Source organism: Eupeodes corollae, chromosome 3 (assembly GCF_945859685.1).
Source record: "Eupeodes corollae chromosome 3, idEupCoro1.1, whole genome shotgun sequence".
NCBI classification, from domain to species: Eukaryota; Metazoa; Arthropoda; class Insecta; order Diptera; family Syrphidae; genus Eupeodes; species Eupeodes corollae.
The window spans coordinates 6,459,020-6,475,825 of NC_079149.1; the positions used below are offsets into that span (position 1 = coordinate 6,459,020).

General features: G+C 29.0%; 1 protein-coding gene across 2 annotated transcripts in view; it reads left to right on the top strand.

Moving 5' to 3' along the window:
* Window positions 1-15,119, top strand: part of LOC129952723 (probable nuclear hormone receptor HR3) — a 269,230-nt gene extending 254,111 nt beyond the window's left edge. For both annotated transcript variants that reach the window (XM_056065522.1, XM_056065523.1), the window contains exons 3-9: window positions 2,159-2,324; window positions 2,684-2,850; window positions 6,771-6,874; window positions 6,946-7,092; window positions 10,944-11,187; window positions 11,286-11,436; window positions 11,796-15,119. In XM_056065522.1, coding sequence (XP_055921497.1) covers window positions 2,159-2,324; window positions 2,684-2,850; window positions 6,771-6,874; window positions 6,946-7,092; window positions 10,944-11,187; window positions 11,286-11,436; window positions 11,796-11,916 — 1,100 coding nt within the window. In that variant the 3' untranslated portion in view covers window positions 11,917-15,119. The remainder of the gene's footprint in view (window positions 1-2,158; window positions 2,325-2,683; window positions 2,851-6,770; window positions 6,875-6,945; window positions 7,093-10,943; window positions 11,188-11,285; window positions 11,437-11,795) is intronic.
* Window positions 15,120-16,806: the final 1,687 nt, after the last annotated feature.

Sequence of the window (16,806 nt, forward strand, 5' to 3'; positions counted from 1 at the left end):
CGTGTGCTTCTTTATTCAACCAACGCTTTCTTAAGCATAGAAATAACCCGATGTTCACCGCCTTTCTTTCGATGAATTTTTATGTATCTGAAAATTCACTTGCTTGTGCAAAAACAAACAAGATTGTTGGAAATGGAGAAATACGCATTGCGCATGCGCATGTCAGGTTGAGCCTAAGCAAAGCAGTGCGTTGACGCACTACACTTGTTAGATAGAGCAAACAAAAATTCATCCATTCTGTGTAGAAAAAAAGCCAAACGTAACCCGTCTTCTATCGACTTATTCGATATTTTCCTTCATTCTCGGCGGATGAAGTTTAAGAAGTAGGGGTTGCCACTTAAACAAAATTGGGTAGTGGAATTATTTTTGGCAGAAAGTTACTGTAATTTTAATTAAGTGGCACAAGTAGCCAACATTAATGAGGCAGATTTGCAGTGCAAGGTGTATAAATAAATGCGTGAACAAAATTTGAATTGGAAGTGATTTGTGAAACGTGGTTGCATTTTGTTTAAATTTTAGTAACTTAAAAGTCACAACGGCTCTTATAGGAATAGATTGCTGTTTGAGAGATTTTCTGTTAGATGAAAATAATGACTTTGAGAAACTTCATTTCTTAAAGAAAAAAAAAGTGGTAGAAATAGGACACTTTACCCCTCCTTTGAGCTTATCCATTAAATTAGAAAACAAATATTTCTGGTGTTCTTTTCAATTTGATTCCAAATAAACAAACGGATGTTGAAATCGCAAAGAGAGAAATAGAATGTTTTGAGTCTTGGCTTGGTTTGGCTTGGCTCTGATTTCATAGAGAAATTTGAATCAATTTCGAAAGTCTAAACGCTAACGGTTGCGGAGAACCGCCATTGAAAAGGGTATTGCTTGAAACGGATTCAAAAACGCGCTATAAACGCTTTGTACACAAATTAAAGATAATATTATAGGTCAACTTAATGCAAGATATAAATCTTTTACTAATTTAGTATTTTTCATGGAATATTCGATTGAATGAACTTAAAGTTTTTGCATACAACTCCATCCCTTCGTCACCTTGAAGATTAAGCACCCATGTTAGACATGTTACGCGACACATTTCCTCAAATTTTTAATTTGAGTAGATTGTTTTTAACACTTCCGAATAGTGTTACTTCAGTTCTGAGATCTTTTTCAGCAAGTACATTTCTGATATTTTTTCTAGTCCCTCATTTTTCTCCGACTTAACTTTATAAATAAGTCACGCCTCGCCACTGCCACAGAGTCAATAGTTTGAAGTGTCAGAAACTCAGAAATAATTGATGAAGCAAGTTTCTGAATTAAATTAGATATTTTGAGTTTTTGACTTTAATATTGTTTTTAAAACATAAACCATTTAATATCCCAAATTTACACAGCTACTGATTTCCTGTATCCGATTTCAAATAAACCAAAAGATCTGTTTGAAAGTTTATTATGTACGAACAACACTCTCTTCCTTGTTATAAATTAAGAAAAGTTAAATGGAAAACCATAAGAAATAAATTTAGGCGTGTCCCAATTGATTGAACAAATTTTAAATTTGTTAAACGTCAATATTCGATTTGAAACCTCCTCCAATGAATGGTTCAATAATAATTATTTCATAATATTTCATTTCATAAGCCTCAAACCAATATATTCCGGTATGTGGTGGGTGAAGGTTACTTTATTAAAAAAAAAAAGAAAAATGTTCATCATTATCATCGACATCATATAAAAGCGATTCAGCAAACCATAAGCACTTGATTTTGTTCATTGCATTGCTATACGAGTATAGATTCGAGCCATCAGATTAAATCGTTAATCAAATATGAAAGAATGAACAAGATGCACAAAACCAAGCTATGTTTATGGTTGGTTCATAGGTTTAATACCTCCATTTATTTATTTGAATTTGCATTTGAAAAAATCAATTGAATCTTGAATGAAAGACATAACAAAATAAAAACAAGAGATGGACTTAGCGATGCACTTTGGAAAAATCTGTGATAAGTTGTTTTAAAGTCCAAAACCTTTAGCCGATTGAAGGATAGATACGGATGTTAGGTTTAATTCATGTTATAGGGTGTGTCATAGATGTTATTATGTTTTTTAATGTATGAATTTTTTAAACTAACAATTTTCCTTATGTTTTATTTTTTTCTTTCAGCCGTAAAATTCGGTCGAATGTCGAAGAAACAACGTGAAAAAGTCGAAGACGAAGTGCGATTTCATCGAGCGCAAATGCGCGCCCAAAGTGATGCAGCTCCCGACAGTTCAGTGTTCGATACACAAACGCCGTCAAGCAGTGATCAATTACATCACAGTTACAATGGGTATACAACTTTTGATTACCACAATTTTCATATCATTACAATTTTATATCATCATACCTTTTCACATGCATACTCTTTATTAATTATTTCTCTTTTTGTTCCACCTTTCAATAATGTAATTCAAAAAAACATATCATATTGTGTGTTTTTCCTTGAAACCAAAATCAATCATTCAAAAACCAAAAAAAAACCAAAACAAAAATTCCTTTTTCTCTATTTTCTATGAAAAACAAATTTGGCAATATCCCCTTCTTCCCAACTGACAAAAAAAAAATTGATTTAAAAAAAAAATATTAAATCCAAAAAAACAACCACAAACCAAAAATCGAAACCAAAAAAAAAACAAACAAAATTCCTAGCTATGGATATTCAAGCAATGAAGTTGGATACGCGAGTCCGTATGGTTACTCAGCATCAGTGACGCCTCAACAGTCGATGACCTATGATATTTCAGCGGACTACGCCGTGGACAGTACAACGTACGAGCCTAGAAGTACAATGATTGACTCAGACTTCATTGGTCACGGTAAGTATTGGTTTTGGATGAATCAAAATGTTACTTTCTTTTTTGAGTTTTTCTTATTATTTAACAAATTAATCCTTATATTGTAAAAAGTTTCATAACTCATCACTCTTTAAAGGAATCTTGATTTCAGAGCAATTTTAATAAGAATTGGAAAAAGTTCAAGTAGTCAGCTGTCAAAAATTAAATCTTATCGGAGATTTTCGCGAGTCAAACTTCTTTGAACTATACTCTAGCTTTCATGCACGACAGTTATGGCTGAAACACAAACACGATTCAGCTTCAGCTTCGCCTGACGTTTACCATAGGAATTCAATTCATGCTATCACAATGGAGCTTCGACCTCACGTTTCATTTGACAATCGTAAGGAAAAGAACGTACTGTAACGTAATGTGACTCCAACTTAAGTTCTAGTTCAATTATCTGAACATTTGCTTTGTCTGACAGCTCAACAGCTGTACAAAAATGTCAACAAACAAAATATTTGCTCTTTGGAGGGATGAAATAATAGAAATGTCAATGTCATTCGAAGCAAGCCCACCGTAACGCAGACGAAGCCGAAGCTAAAGCGTGTTTGGAATTTAGCCATTATACTCTTGCTGTCAAAAATGTTGTATTTTAGAATGACAGATGATCATAAAGTATTTTCATTTGTAACTTACTCTCATTGGGCAGTTATTCAAATCTGACAGTTCTTGTGTCACCACACCACCACCGTGCAGAAAACAGCTATTTCTGAGTACTTACAATCTATTCATGTATTAAAAATAATCAGACAAACAATTTGATCAATTTCTTATGATCTAAACACAATTGATTCGAATTTGTTTTGGCGCTTTTCATTGGACACACAAAAATTGATTCATTCTATCTGTCATTTTTACTATTGCGGTTTTTCAATTGTTTGCCGTGTCGAAAGTTTGATATTTTAACATTAATGTCTAAACAATTTTAACAGTTCATCAACAAAAGTATAATTATAATGTAAAACTGACATTTACACTGTAATTATGGACATGAAAGCAATCAGCAAAGTTAAAAATAAAACCTATTCCAACAGCCAGAAAAAATATCAATCTACTTTTAATTAAAATCCAAATTTTCAAGCTTCACTTATTTTTAAAGTTAGCTGTCAAAAAAAGGCAACTAAAATTGTGTCTTAAATCTTCTATCTTTCAATGGCTATATTTCATGAACAAATATTTTAGAAACGTCCCCAATTGAACGATTAGTTTGTTACTGCTGTCAAATGTCATTTTAGTTACTTCTGTCAGATTTAAGAGATTTAAGAAATGTCATTTCGGTCTGTCCATTTTAACATCATACTCATGTTCTTAATGTACTTATGTTCACTTTGACAGTTTTTGACATAACTTGTCTGGTTTATCAGCGTTTACGTATTGATGAGAAAGTGATGTCACATTACTTCGTTTTGCTCTGAGATCAATATTCGATTAAATACAAATAATTATTTAAACTAACATCATTTTTACTTTTAATTTAACATCGAAAATCATTGGCAAACATTCATTAATTCATGTAAAATATAAAAAAACAGGGCTTAACTATTTGTAATTATGTTAATTAAATTATAGTGAGCAGTTTTTTTTATAAAATTCCTGTCACCTTTTTCCCCGTAGAACCCCTTTTTTGTTCCTACATATTCTGTCATTAAAGCATTCTAAAAAAAACACAACTTGTTGTTAAATAAAATCACAATTTTCCTTAGAAGAAAAACTAAATATTAATTTTCATTGGATTGGAAGGCTTTTGTGGACCATTTTAAAAATTTACGTTATTTTAACCATTCTAAGTTAGATATTTTTCTTATCTCCAAAGAAAAAGCAAATTTTTGAACATTTTCGATAAGACTTTTATAATTTTTAAATCTAGGCTAAGTCAACATTTTTGCAAAGTATAAAAAAATGCCAAATATTTTATAGAACCATAATAAAAACATTTTTATTTAACCTACATTTTCACTTGCGTAAAAAAGTGTATTGTTTTTTATTTTGTGTACTTTTCAATGCTTATGAAAGTCAGTGGTATTTTAGAATTTTATAGGCCTATCGCAAAAGCCAAAGGTGGAGGAAGAACTTTCGAAGAGATGACTTTTGCCTCGAAAAATATTTCTTATGTTAGCTATGGACTGTAGTCCTCTCAAATTTACGTCATTCTTTAATGTTATTTTATAATTTGTATTTTGACAGATGGACAGCAAACCAAATGTCAGAACGAAAATCTAAAATTGATCTTTTTAGAGCAAAAATTTTACTTTGAGAGAGAACACCAAAATTTTCGGGAATTGCGGGTGTTACATATTCAGACTCGTTTCGATCTCATATCAAAGGTTCTAAAAGTACCATCATCTTGGTTTGTGACAAACCACAAGACCACAAAATTTGATACGATAAATAATTTTCTTCTTACTCATTGAAAAAAAAGTACAAGAATTTTCTAGATTGCATACTTTTAAAAAACAAAACAAAATTTTAAAGATTCGGTTAGAAACTTAGAATTCGTGATTTATTTTTATTATGGTCCACATAAGCCTTGAAGAAAAACAACACCTCTCACTACTTTGTTTGCACCTTCAAGATTATAAACCTTCTAACAAGCTTTGTTCCATATTCATTCCCCCTTTCATTATCAATCAATTCAGCACCATATTTTTAGTAATTAAGTTGTTGAGAGAGACAATAGGAATTGTGTACTACAAACAAATGGCAACACCTAACAAGATTACCATCTCGAATCACAATATAAAATAGTGTTACCGTGATTGTAGAGGACCTTAATTTTTTTTTTATTTATTTTTCAAATCCTAAATTATACTTCTTCAGTTCTCTTATTCCGCATCCTTAAAAGAACCAACAAAATAGGACAGCCCTGCTCAAAATTTAGTCCCAAAAAATTCAATTATTCACTTTGTTTTATTTTCAAAATAAAAAAAAAAACCAAAAACAAAGTAAGACACATAAAACCTTGAAACATACACGTTTTTAGGAAATAACTCATTAAGACGTGGCACTCCATCGGACTGCTGTCATACAGACTCGAATCCCAGTACCGGAGGCAGCGCTGGCATAGGTAGTGCGACAAGCAATACCAATAGTAACAATGGGGCTGCTGATGTCTCTGGAAGCAGTGTTGTTGTTGTTGTAAGTGGTACTGGTTCTGGTAATCATTCAAATCATCATCCATCAGATAATCATCATCATCAGCCCCCGCAAACAAACCATCAGCCTCAAGCCTCTCATCATCATCCAGCATCACATCCTGCCACTACCACGACAGTCAGCAACCATCAGCACCAACAGCAGCAGCATCAACAGCAACAACAACACCAACAACCACAACAACACCAACACTCATCCCAGCAGCCTCTAGCCCAACAAAATGCCACCTTTGCTGCAGCGGCTGCCGCTGCTGCCGCCGCCAACGTTTCCATATCAGCAGCGTCGTCGCAAATGACCCAAGTTAGTTTCATTGACGATGAAAGTTCCTGTGATTCGAGATGGGGTAAGATGGGTTGGAAGTGCCTAGAACACAAAAAAGTGGTTCTAGACCGATCTGTGATGGAATCTTTTAAGTTTTTTGTCAAAAGCAAACAAAAAATAACTCTCTCTCTCGTTTTTCAAAAATATTGGCCATCGAAAACTTTTGATTCAAAAAATATTCATATTGTTATTTATACTTTCCTCTGAAGTTCATACATTTTGTTTGTATTTTTGTATTAAGAAAATTGCATGCCCATTTTTATCCCTTAGTTCCATTTGCTTATTTTGTATATTTATTTCATTTAACTACGAATTTTTTTTTTAGCAATAAAGTTTTTGAATTGATTTTTTAAAAAATACATTTCATCTTATCAATAAAATCATGACTTTTGAAATTTGTAATTTTTGTTTATATTTTTAAGCCGACGGCGATATTAACGAAGTCCTGATAAAGACATTAGCGGAAGCTCATGCAAACACAAATACAAAATTAGAAATTGTGCATGAAATGTTCAGAAAGCCACAAGTAAGATTTTTTTTTAAAAAAAATATTTCAAAACTTTTAATTTTTATAAATTATTTTTTTTTCTTTTAAAGGATGTAACGCGAATAGTTTACTACAAAAATCTCGGCCAAGAGGAACTTTGGCTAGACTGCGCTGAAAAGCTAACACAAATGATACAAAACATAATCGAATTTGCTAAACTGATACCTGGTTTTATGCGATTAAGTCAGGACGATCAGGTAAGTTTGTTTTTTATATTAAACGTTAATCAAACTCATATCAACTCAAAAAAGAAGAAAGTACTTCCTGCTGCCATTTTGCATTTTTTAAAACATTTTTCGTTATTAGAGTTCTAGCTGTCACTTTTCGTTGACAGATTCGTGAAAATTTTTTGTACCAAATATTTTGATTGACAATGTCTCAAAAAAGATAGATAGACATGCAAAATAAAACAAGGGAAAGTGATGACTACATCTTCCAGTTATAAATTGGTTCTGTTCGATTTATCAATTTGGATAAGACCAATGTTTTGATTGAACTTGAAAGTTCCAGCCACCATTTTGGATTTTTTTAATGCCAAATTGCTAATCTTAACAATTTTTTTAGATCATGACAAACCAAATCAATTTTTAAGAAGTAAACATAAAATAACACAAAAACACTTATTTCTAGAAAGCATTCCAGACTGTCACTTTTCGTTGAAAGGTCCCTTAAAATTTATTATAATGTGATTTTAGTTGTCAATAGCTCAAATAATGCAGAAAAAGAGGATAGATAAATAGACATGTAAAGTAAAAAATGCGAGAATGAGAGTGATAAATATATCTTTCAGTTATCACTTGGTTCTGTTCGATTTATCAGTTTGGAATAGATCAATGTTTTTGATTAAACTTGGATGTTCCCGAGACTGTAAAAAAAATTAGACATTTTACCTCGGTCGCTCATAAACTTTAAATCTGTCAAACCTTACGCAAATGTCAATATGAGTTCGATCTGAAAGTTGACGCTCTATTTTCTGTTCTCAAAAAATCTAGCTGTCACCTTTTTTTGGCAGATTGGTTATAATCTCTTTTACAATGTTTTTAATTGTCAAAGGTTCAAATAACTTAAAGAAAAAAGGCAGTAAGAAACATGCAGTATCAGCTGTCACTTCGTTCTGTTCGATTCGGATCCATTCAAGTGATTTTAATTGAACTTGGATACATAAAAATAAATGTGAGAAAAATCGTCCCCGCCACCATTTTGGATTTTCTTAGCTCATGATATTAGGTTTCGACACGTAAAAACAAACGCTCTCATTCGTTTTTAAATTCAACCTTAAATTAGCGCTTCATTTTCTGTTCGTTTTAAGAAGCTTTAGTTGTAATTTGCTACTAATCGATCCATAGAAACTTCTTGTACAATAATTTTAATTGGTAATAGTCCAAATAATGTAAAGAAAAAAGGATAGATAAGTAATGAGTATATTTTCCAGCTGTAACTTGGTTCTGTTCGATTGATCAATTCGGATTAGATCAAATGTTTTTGATTGAACTTAAAAAGTTCCAGCCACCATTTTGGATTTTTTTAATGCCAAATTGCCAATCTATACAAATTTTTTAGATCATGACAATCCAAATCAATTTTAAAGAAGTAAACAAAAAAGGCCCGTTCGCTTACTTTCTGCAATAAAATTCGTAAACATGACTTTCAAGCAACATCATGCTAGCTCATTGTTTTTTAATGAAAAATCTTGATTAAATTGAAACTTGATAATAGCAATCTTGTTACTGTTCTTTGGGAAAACAATTTTTAATTTTATAACTGACAGCAAAAGCGAGACATTTATTTAATTTATTCTATCAAATTTGACACTTTTCAGAAATCAGAAATTTCTTGGGCTTAAATTCGTAGGTTGGGGGAAAAATTTTACACTTTCGTGAGCGTTCTCTTTTACGATAAACTGCAAAAGTTTTGAGTACGTGAACAGCATTTAATTAAATTTCGTAATTTTTCGTAAAATTAGACGGTTTTAAGAAGGTACGCGAACGGACCTAAGATAATATATAAACTTGTTTTTTATTACAAAGCATTGCAGACTGTCACTTTTCGTTTTTTTTGCCAATAGCTCAAATAATGTAGAAAAAAAGAGAATAGATAAATAGACAGGTAAAATAAAAATGCAAGAATGAGAGTGATGATTATATTGTCTTTCAATTATAGCTTGGTTCTGTTCGACTTATCAATCTCGTTTTTGATTGAACTTTGATGTTCCAAATCATTCCAAAACTTTACGCAAATATCAATTTGATTTTGATCTGAAATTTGGCGTTTTATTTTCTGTTATCAAAAGTTCTAGCTGTCACTTTTTATTAGCGGATTGGTTATAATTTTGTGTGAGTTTAATTGTCAAAGGTTCAAATAATTTTTAGAAAAATTGCAGTAAGAAACAGGAAAGATAAACAAATGAGAAAAAGAAAATCAACTGTCACATGGTTCTGTTCGATTTGGATCCATTCAAGTGGTTTTAATTGGACTTGAAGATGGACATGAAAAAAAATCATTCCGCCACCATTTTAAATATTATTAGCTGATATCAATTTTTAACACGTAAATACCAACCATCTCGTCAGTTTTCAATGTCAAACCTAAAGTGAGCGCTTTATTTTCTGTTTGTTTTAAGCAGCTCTAGCTGTAATATCCTACTAACAGTTTCATAAAAACTTCTTGTACAATGATTTTAATTGGTAATAGTCCAAATAAAGTAATGAGAAAGGATAAATAAGTAATAAGTATATTTTCCAGCTGTCACTAGGTTCTGTTCGATTGATAAATTCGGATTAGATCAAGTGTTTTTAATTGAACTTGGATGTTCAACCCACCATTTTTTTGAATGCTTTATGGCTTATCCATAAAATTACTAGTTCATTAAATTCAAAATTATTTCATTTAAGTTATTCAAGATAGCACATAAACTTAGTTTTCTACATAGCTGTTTAAAAAAATATCAGACAATTTGCCTTGTTCGTTTTTAAACGTCAAACTATAAGCAAATGTCAATATGACTTTAATCTGAAATTTTGCATTTTTCTTTAGCTAATTGGTTATACATGAATTCAACTGTCAAAGGTTTGAATAATCTAAGTGAAAAAGGCAGTAAGAGACATGAGGGATAAACAAATTTAAGAAAAGATAAACAAATTCAAAATCATTGCATCAATGTCACTTTGTTCTGTTCGATCGATCAAGTGATTTTGATTGCATGAAGATGGACGAGAATAAAAACTAATCCCGTTACCATTATGAATGATCAATTACCAGTTTCAAAGGATGTTTTAGTCCCTCTTGTCCGTTTATAAACGTCAAACCCGTCAAACAACTAGAAGACTTAGCTGCAGTTTTTTTGATATTGTAAAAATATCTAGTGATATGATTTTGATTGTCTATGGTTAACAAAAAGTGGTTAGTAAGAGACATCTAAATAAAAGCAAGGAAGAAAAGAAGAGCACGTCTTCCAGCTGTCACTAGGTTCTGGTCGATCGATCTTTTCGGAGTATATCAACTGATTTTGATTAAAGTTGGACGTATGTATGAAGATGGGCAACCATTTTGGATTTTTTTAAATGCGTCATTTCCAATCAGTATTAAAATTTCTTAGCTCATGACAAACCTGTTTTTCTACAAAACTGTTTTGAAACGTCAGATCCCCCAAACTCTAATTTGGTGTTTTTTTGTTCTATGTTGTCAGAAGTTTTAGCTGTATTTTTGACAGATTCATTAAAATCTCTCGTACAATATTTTGGACTGTCAATGGTAATTTAAAGAAAAGGACAAGAAAAGAGAAAACAAATACAAGGAAGAGAAGGAAATGCATATCTTCCAGCTGTCATTTGGGTTTGTTTGACTTATCGATCCAGATGAGATCAAGTGTCAGTTTATTCAAATCTGACGAAATGTCATGTCTAAACTAAAAAACAGTTTATTCTTCAAAATGTTAATAGATCTTCTTTTATATCGGAAATGACAGTCGAAATTTCAAGCATTTTAAAAAATATATATTTTTTTTAAGGAAATCAATTTTTATTTCAAATAATTCTTTTTTTTGTTCCAGATTCTTCTGTTAAAAACTGGATCGTTTGAGTTAGCGATCGTACGTATGTCACGTCTGTTAGATCTCTCACAGAATGCCGTATTATACGGTGATGTTATGCTGCCGCAAGAAGCCTTTTACACTTCCGATTCGTATGAGATGCGATTAGTGTCGTGTATCTTTGAGACAGCAAAATCAATTGCCGAATTGAAACTGACTGAAACTGAATTGGCTTTATATCAAAGTTTAGTGCTGTTGTGGCCGGGTACGTATATTAGTAAATATTTCAACAACAACTTAATTATAAAAAATTTAACAATTTAATAATTATGTATTTTTTTCGTATTTTTTTTTAAATAATAGAACGAAATGGTGTTCGTGGAAATACAGAAATTCAGAGGCTATTCAATCTGAGTATGAATGCCATTAGACAAGAGCTCGAAGCCAATCATGCACCGTTAAAGGGTGACGTTACAGTGCTGGACACGCTGTTAAATAAAATACCAACCTTCCGGTAAGTTTTTTTTTTCACAAATCTTTTATTTTGCAATTTTTCAACTATTCAAAAAAGTTAAATTTATATTAAATAATTTGACTTTGAGTTTTTTTTTAAATACTTAATGAAAATATTATCAAGAAAAATGCATTTCAATTAATTTTATTTTCTGTTTTTTTTTTATTCTTAAAATTATGTAATCAATTTAAATAATAGTGGATAAATAATGTTTGTAATATTTAAAACATTAAAAATATAAAATTCTGAGATGATATCAATTAAAAACAACATTTTTAGAAATAATTTAACATTTTTAATGATTTTAACTTAAATTTAAAAATATTTTTAATAATAATTATTATTTATTTATTTTTTAGTGAACTGTCAATAATGCACATGGATGCGCTGAGTAAATTTAAACAAGAACACACAAATCTAGTGTTTCCGGCATTGTACAAAGAATTATTCTCAATAGATTCACCTCAAGACCTAACATAACAGCAAGCCGCCGCAGCACCAACAACAGCAGTAGCAGCAACATCAGCAACAATTACATCAGTTGCCTCACCACAGGATTAAACAAAAACAACAAACAACAACAACAAACAAAAAAAAACCATTGCAAATATATAATTAATATAAAAATGATAATAAACAAATAAAAACATATAATACAAAAAGTTAAAAAAAAATAACATACTTATAACAAATAAAATTAAATTTAAAACAAAAAAAAACAAAAACAAACAATTTATACATTTTTTTAAAAATAAATAAAAAAAGTAAAAACATATTGTTTAATGTTTAAGTATAAATTTAAAATAACAACAAAAACAAAACAGAAATTCAAGCAGCGTTACCAACATAGCAAAACAAAAATAGTCTTACAAGATTCTCATAAAAAAAAAATTAAACTCACGCATTCACGCAGTTTTTATTTTCAAAGAAACAAAACTCAAGAAAAATAACCATAGAACAATATAAACAGTTTTTAGCAATATTCTCTCTTTCAACAAAAAATAAAACAAATTAAAATAAATAAAACATACATACATTTATATAAACCCTTTTAAAATAATAAATTAAATTTAAACAAAAAAAAATAAAAAAAAAAAAACAAAACAGAGACTTAAAGAATAAACAATGAAATCCACACACAAAATAATACGAAACAAAACAAAAATATTAAATTTAATATTAAATTCTTGAGACTAACCATTAAAATATTTTTTAAAAAATCATTTTGATGAACAAAAACAAAACAAAAAAAAACTTTTCAAAAATTTTTATTTTTTTTTTCATGCTTTAATTATTTTATAAAAATAACTTTAAAAGATAGAAAAAAAAAGTTTCTAAAACTAAAAATCTAGATGAGAAACAAAAAGTAACACACTTACATTAACAACTGACTTACACACACACTCACACAACACACATGAGAAAAAACTAGTAAAATATTAACAAAATAAAAACGTAATTCTTTTTTGACAGACAAAATTTGGCAAATAAACAAACAAATTACAAAATATTTATAAACAAAAAAATAATACAATATTACGTTTTTCTTCGCAAAGAGACTTTTAGGTAAATTAAATGACTGTTTTTTTAGGATAGAGATATTTTTTTTTGTTATTTTATAGAAAAAAAATAAAATATCTAATGTATGTAAAAATCACAATTTTTTTAAAAATTAAAAAAAAAAAAACAAACAATATATCTACACACACACTTTTTTGTATCATCGTAACTCCTTTTTTTATGTATTTGTAATCATGGACATTTGTACACATTTTCTAAAATCAAAAAAACATATGACGCTTTTTCAATACGATAATGGCCGCTAGTTGAGGTTAGGAATTCAAGCTAAGGAACCGTTTGCATTTGCTTCAAGTTTTTATTTATTTTTGTGATATAATTATATCACAAGTTTTCTAATTTCGGTGATACGATGCTCAATTGTTTATCATTTTAAAAAATATTTTATTTTTAAAATAAAGATTTTTTTTTAGAAAATTGCATAAATATCGTTCTGTGATATCTTTTGTGTTCATTTTTTAAACTCAGACTCTGAGGCCTGATCTGTATGATTATTATTTAAGAACAAAGTTAAAATGACCAATTTAAGGAGTTACATCTATTATTCTATTATTCGTTTTTTAAAGTATGACATTTCAAAAACAGTCCCTGAAAGTTGTATGTCGATCCGTTCAAAATTGAGTGGGTTAATGCCATTTTTACCATGTTCTGTCTGTGGGTTTCAGTTTTTAACCGCCTCTTCAAAATTGGTGGCCACGATATTTAAAAATAAGTAAACGGGTTTACTTGAAATGTTTGCATGTTTTTAACATGCAAATCAAAGGTTTTTTTAAAATGAAGTCATTTTTTGACTGAAAAATAAAAACTTAGACTTTGGATCGCCTACTTTCAAAAACTGATAATTTTTGAAACCCTTTGAAAAAAGGCTTTTTGATTGTAGATCATTGGTGAAATATTTACAGTGATCACTAATTAAGGTTTTAAACAGCTGTGATTTTACGATCCTAAACCGTTAATAAGTTTCCCAAAAACACTTATTTTTTCGGCCACTAAATAGATGTAACCCCTTAATATAACAGGCTTTAATTCCTGTTTAATTCAAAACTTTTTTCAAAATATCTTGAAGAATTCACAGATGGCGCAATAATACACAATTCATCTCCTTCTATCAAAGAAAAAGTCCTTCAATTTGTAAAAGAATTAGTTCAAAAATTGGGAATTTTCTTCAAAAACTATTCAATAAATTTTGAAACGTTAAAAAAATGTTATTGTATTTTTATGGTTTTTGAACACAAATTTTGATATTTCGAGATTGATCTTTTTTTCTTCATACAATTTCATGAAATAATTTAACACTTTTTTTGACATATTTTTAACACTTTTTTTTAAGTATTTTGAAAATAACTTTATTTACATAATAGCGCATTAAAACATGTTTAATAGACATTATTTTAAATTAACTTAAAATTGCTTACTTTAAAAAAAAAAACCACTTATCAAAAATGTCCAATGCTGTTACTTTAACTGCCCTTAACCTCACATTCTAAAAATAATACTGAGGCATTTAATGGACTTAATATTTAATCTTAAAAGATAAAACACAAAATAGTTTTCTTGTTTTATATTTTCATTATAAAATTCTATTAAAAACCAATTAACATCGTTTTCAATTCGAGTAGAAAACAACTAACTTACAAATGTCAGTTTGACATCTATTTTTCTGAATGTACTTGTCAAATATGCCATATTCTCATTTGTATGCATGACATTTATTGCACCTAACGTCACATGATAAAAATAATATTAATTCACTTATGGACTTTATTTTTAATATTTTGAGAAAAATGTCAAATGGGATTATAAAATCCCATCATCAAATTCCGTTTTTCATTCGAGCAGATCAATCTCTTTTGAAAATGTTACTTTGACATTTTTTTTTGACATAAGTTTAATTGTCACATTTCAATCTCTTTTTCTAATCTTTTATGAAAAATGTCAAATCGTGTTTTTTTTTTGTTTTAATCTTATCATCAAATTCCGTTTTCCATTCGAGCAGATCAAAATCGTTTGCAAATGTCACTTTGGCATCTATTTTTTTGGCCTAAGTTTGATTGTCACATTTATTTTGAAATACCGATCCAATACAATCTTTTTGTCAATCTTTTTGTCAAATCGTGTTTTTATTTTTGTTTCAATCTCATCATCAAATTCCGTTTTTCATTCGAGCAGATCAAAATCGTTTGCAAATGTCACTTTGACATCTTTACTTTTGACATAAGTTTGATTGTCAAATTTATTTTGAATTACCGTTCCAATACAATCTTTTTGTCAATCTTTTTGTCAAATCGTGTTTTTATTTTTGTTTCAATCTCATCATCAAATTCCGTTTTTCATTCGAGCAGATCAAAATCGTTTGCAAATGTCACATTGGCATCTTTACTTTTGACATATGCTTGATTGTCAAATTTATTTTGAATTACCGTTAAAATACAATCTTTTATTTAATCTTTTATGAAAAATGTCAAATCGTGTTTTTATTTTTGTTTCAATCTCATCATCAAATTCCGTTTTTCATTAGAGCAGATCAATCTCTTTTGAAAATGATACTTTGACATTTTTTTTTGGCATAAGTTTGATTATCACATTTATTTTGAATTGCCGTTTCAAAATAATCTTTATTTTAGTCTCTTAAAAAAAATGTCAGACGTGTTTTTTTTTTGTTTCAATCTCAGCATCAAATTCCGTTTTTCATTCGAGCAGATCAAAATCGTTTGCAAATGTCACATTGGCATCTTTACTTTTGACATATGCTTGATTGTCAAATTTGTTTTGAATTACCGTTCCAATGCATCGTTACAAATATGTATTATTTATCTACTACAAAAGCATAAGTCTAGTTCCACAAAAACGTTCGAACGTTAAACTTTGAGACTGAAAATACAGCAACATCACTTTTAATACTGAGTAAATGAAGACTTTAAAGAAAAACTAAACAAAAAATGATATTATTTTCATAATTTCATTAATTATTAATTTTTTTATTTAAAAATAATAAAACGAAAATGCAAGTCACAGCGCAAAAGAATGCAATGTAAGATAAGAGTTGTTGCGTCTAGTCTTATGTGTGGTAAAAAATAAACATTGGTTTGAAATGTATAAAACCTGCAAAACTCCTAAAGCTCCGACTCCAAACCTCAGCTAGGTTCCAGAACAAACATTCAAATCACAGACAGACACTCATTGTTACTTTATAAAATATCTTCTTTTTTTGTTGAGTACATATATTTTTATTTTATTTAAAAAACAAAAAATTAAACAGTGGTTAGGGCTAGGTACTAATTTTAAATGTTTAACAAACAAAGAATTTGTTATCTCGGAAATTTAAAACAAAAAATAACCTAAAACTACAATAAATTGAGGCATGGTTCGAAATCTGATTAAAAAATTTAAACAAAAAAAACACATAATGTTGAAAAGAATAATTATAATCTAGTTTAGAAGAACAAAAACAAAATAAAAAAAAACTATATATCTGCCTTAAATCTTAGATTTAGATCTTGATTTTATTATTATTTTTTTAGTTGTTAATTAAAATATTTTGTGTAAATTTTAAATTTATATACATTAAAATAATAAGAATAATCGTATTTCATAATTATTAATTTTATCATTGTGTTCTAAATAATAAATATCGGTTGGTTGAAGAGATATGAATTTTATTTCTTAAAAATTTTATTAAATAATAAATAAAAAAAACAAAAAACAATTTTTATATATTATAAATATATTTATATTAATTTGTATAATTAACAAGTTTTATTTTTATTTTTTTTTGTAATAATTAGTTGTTTC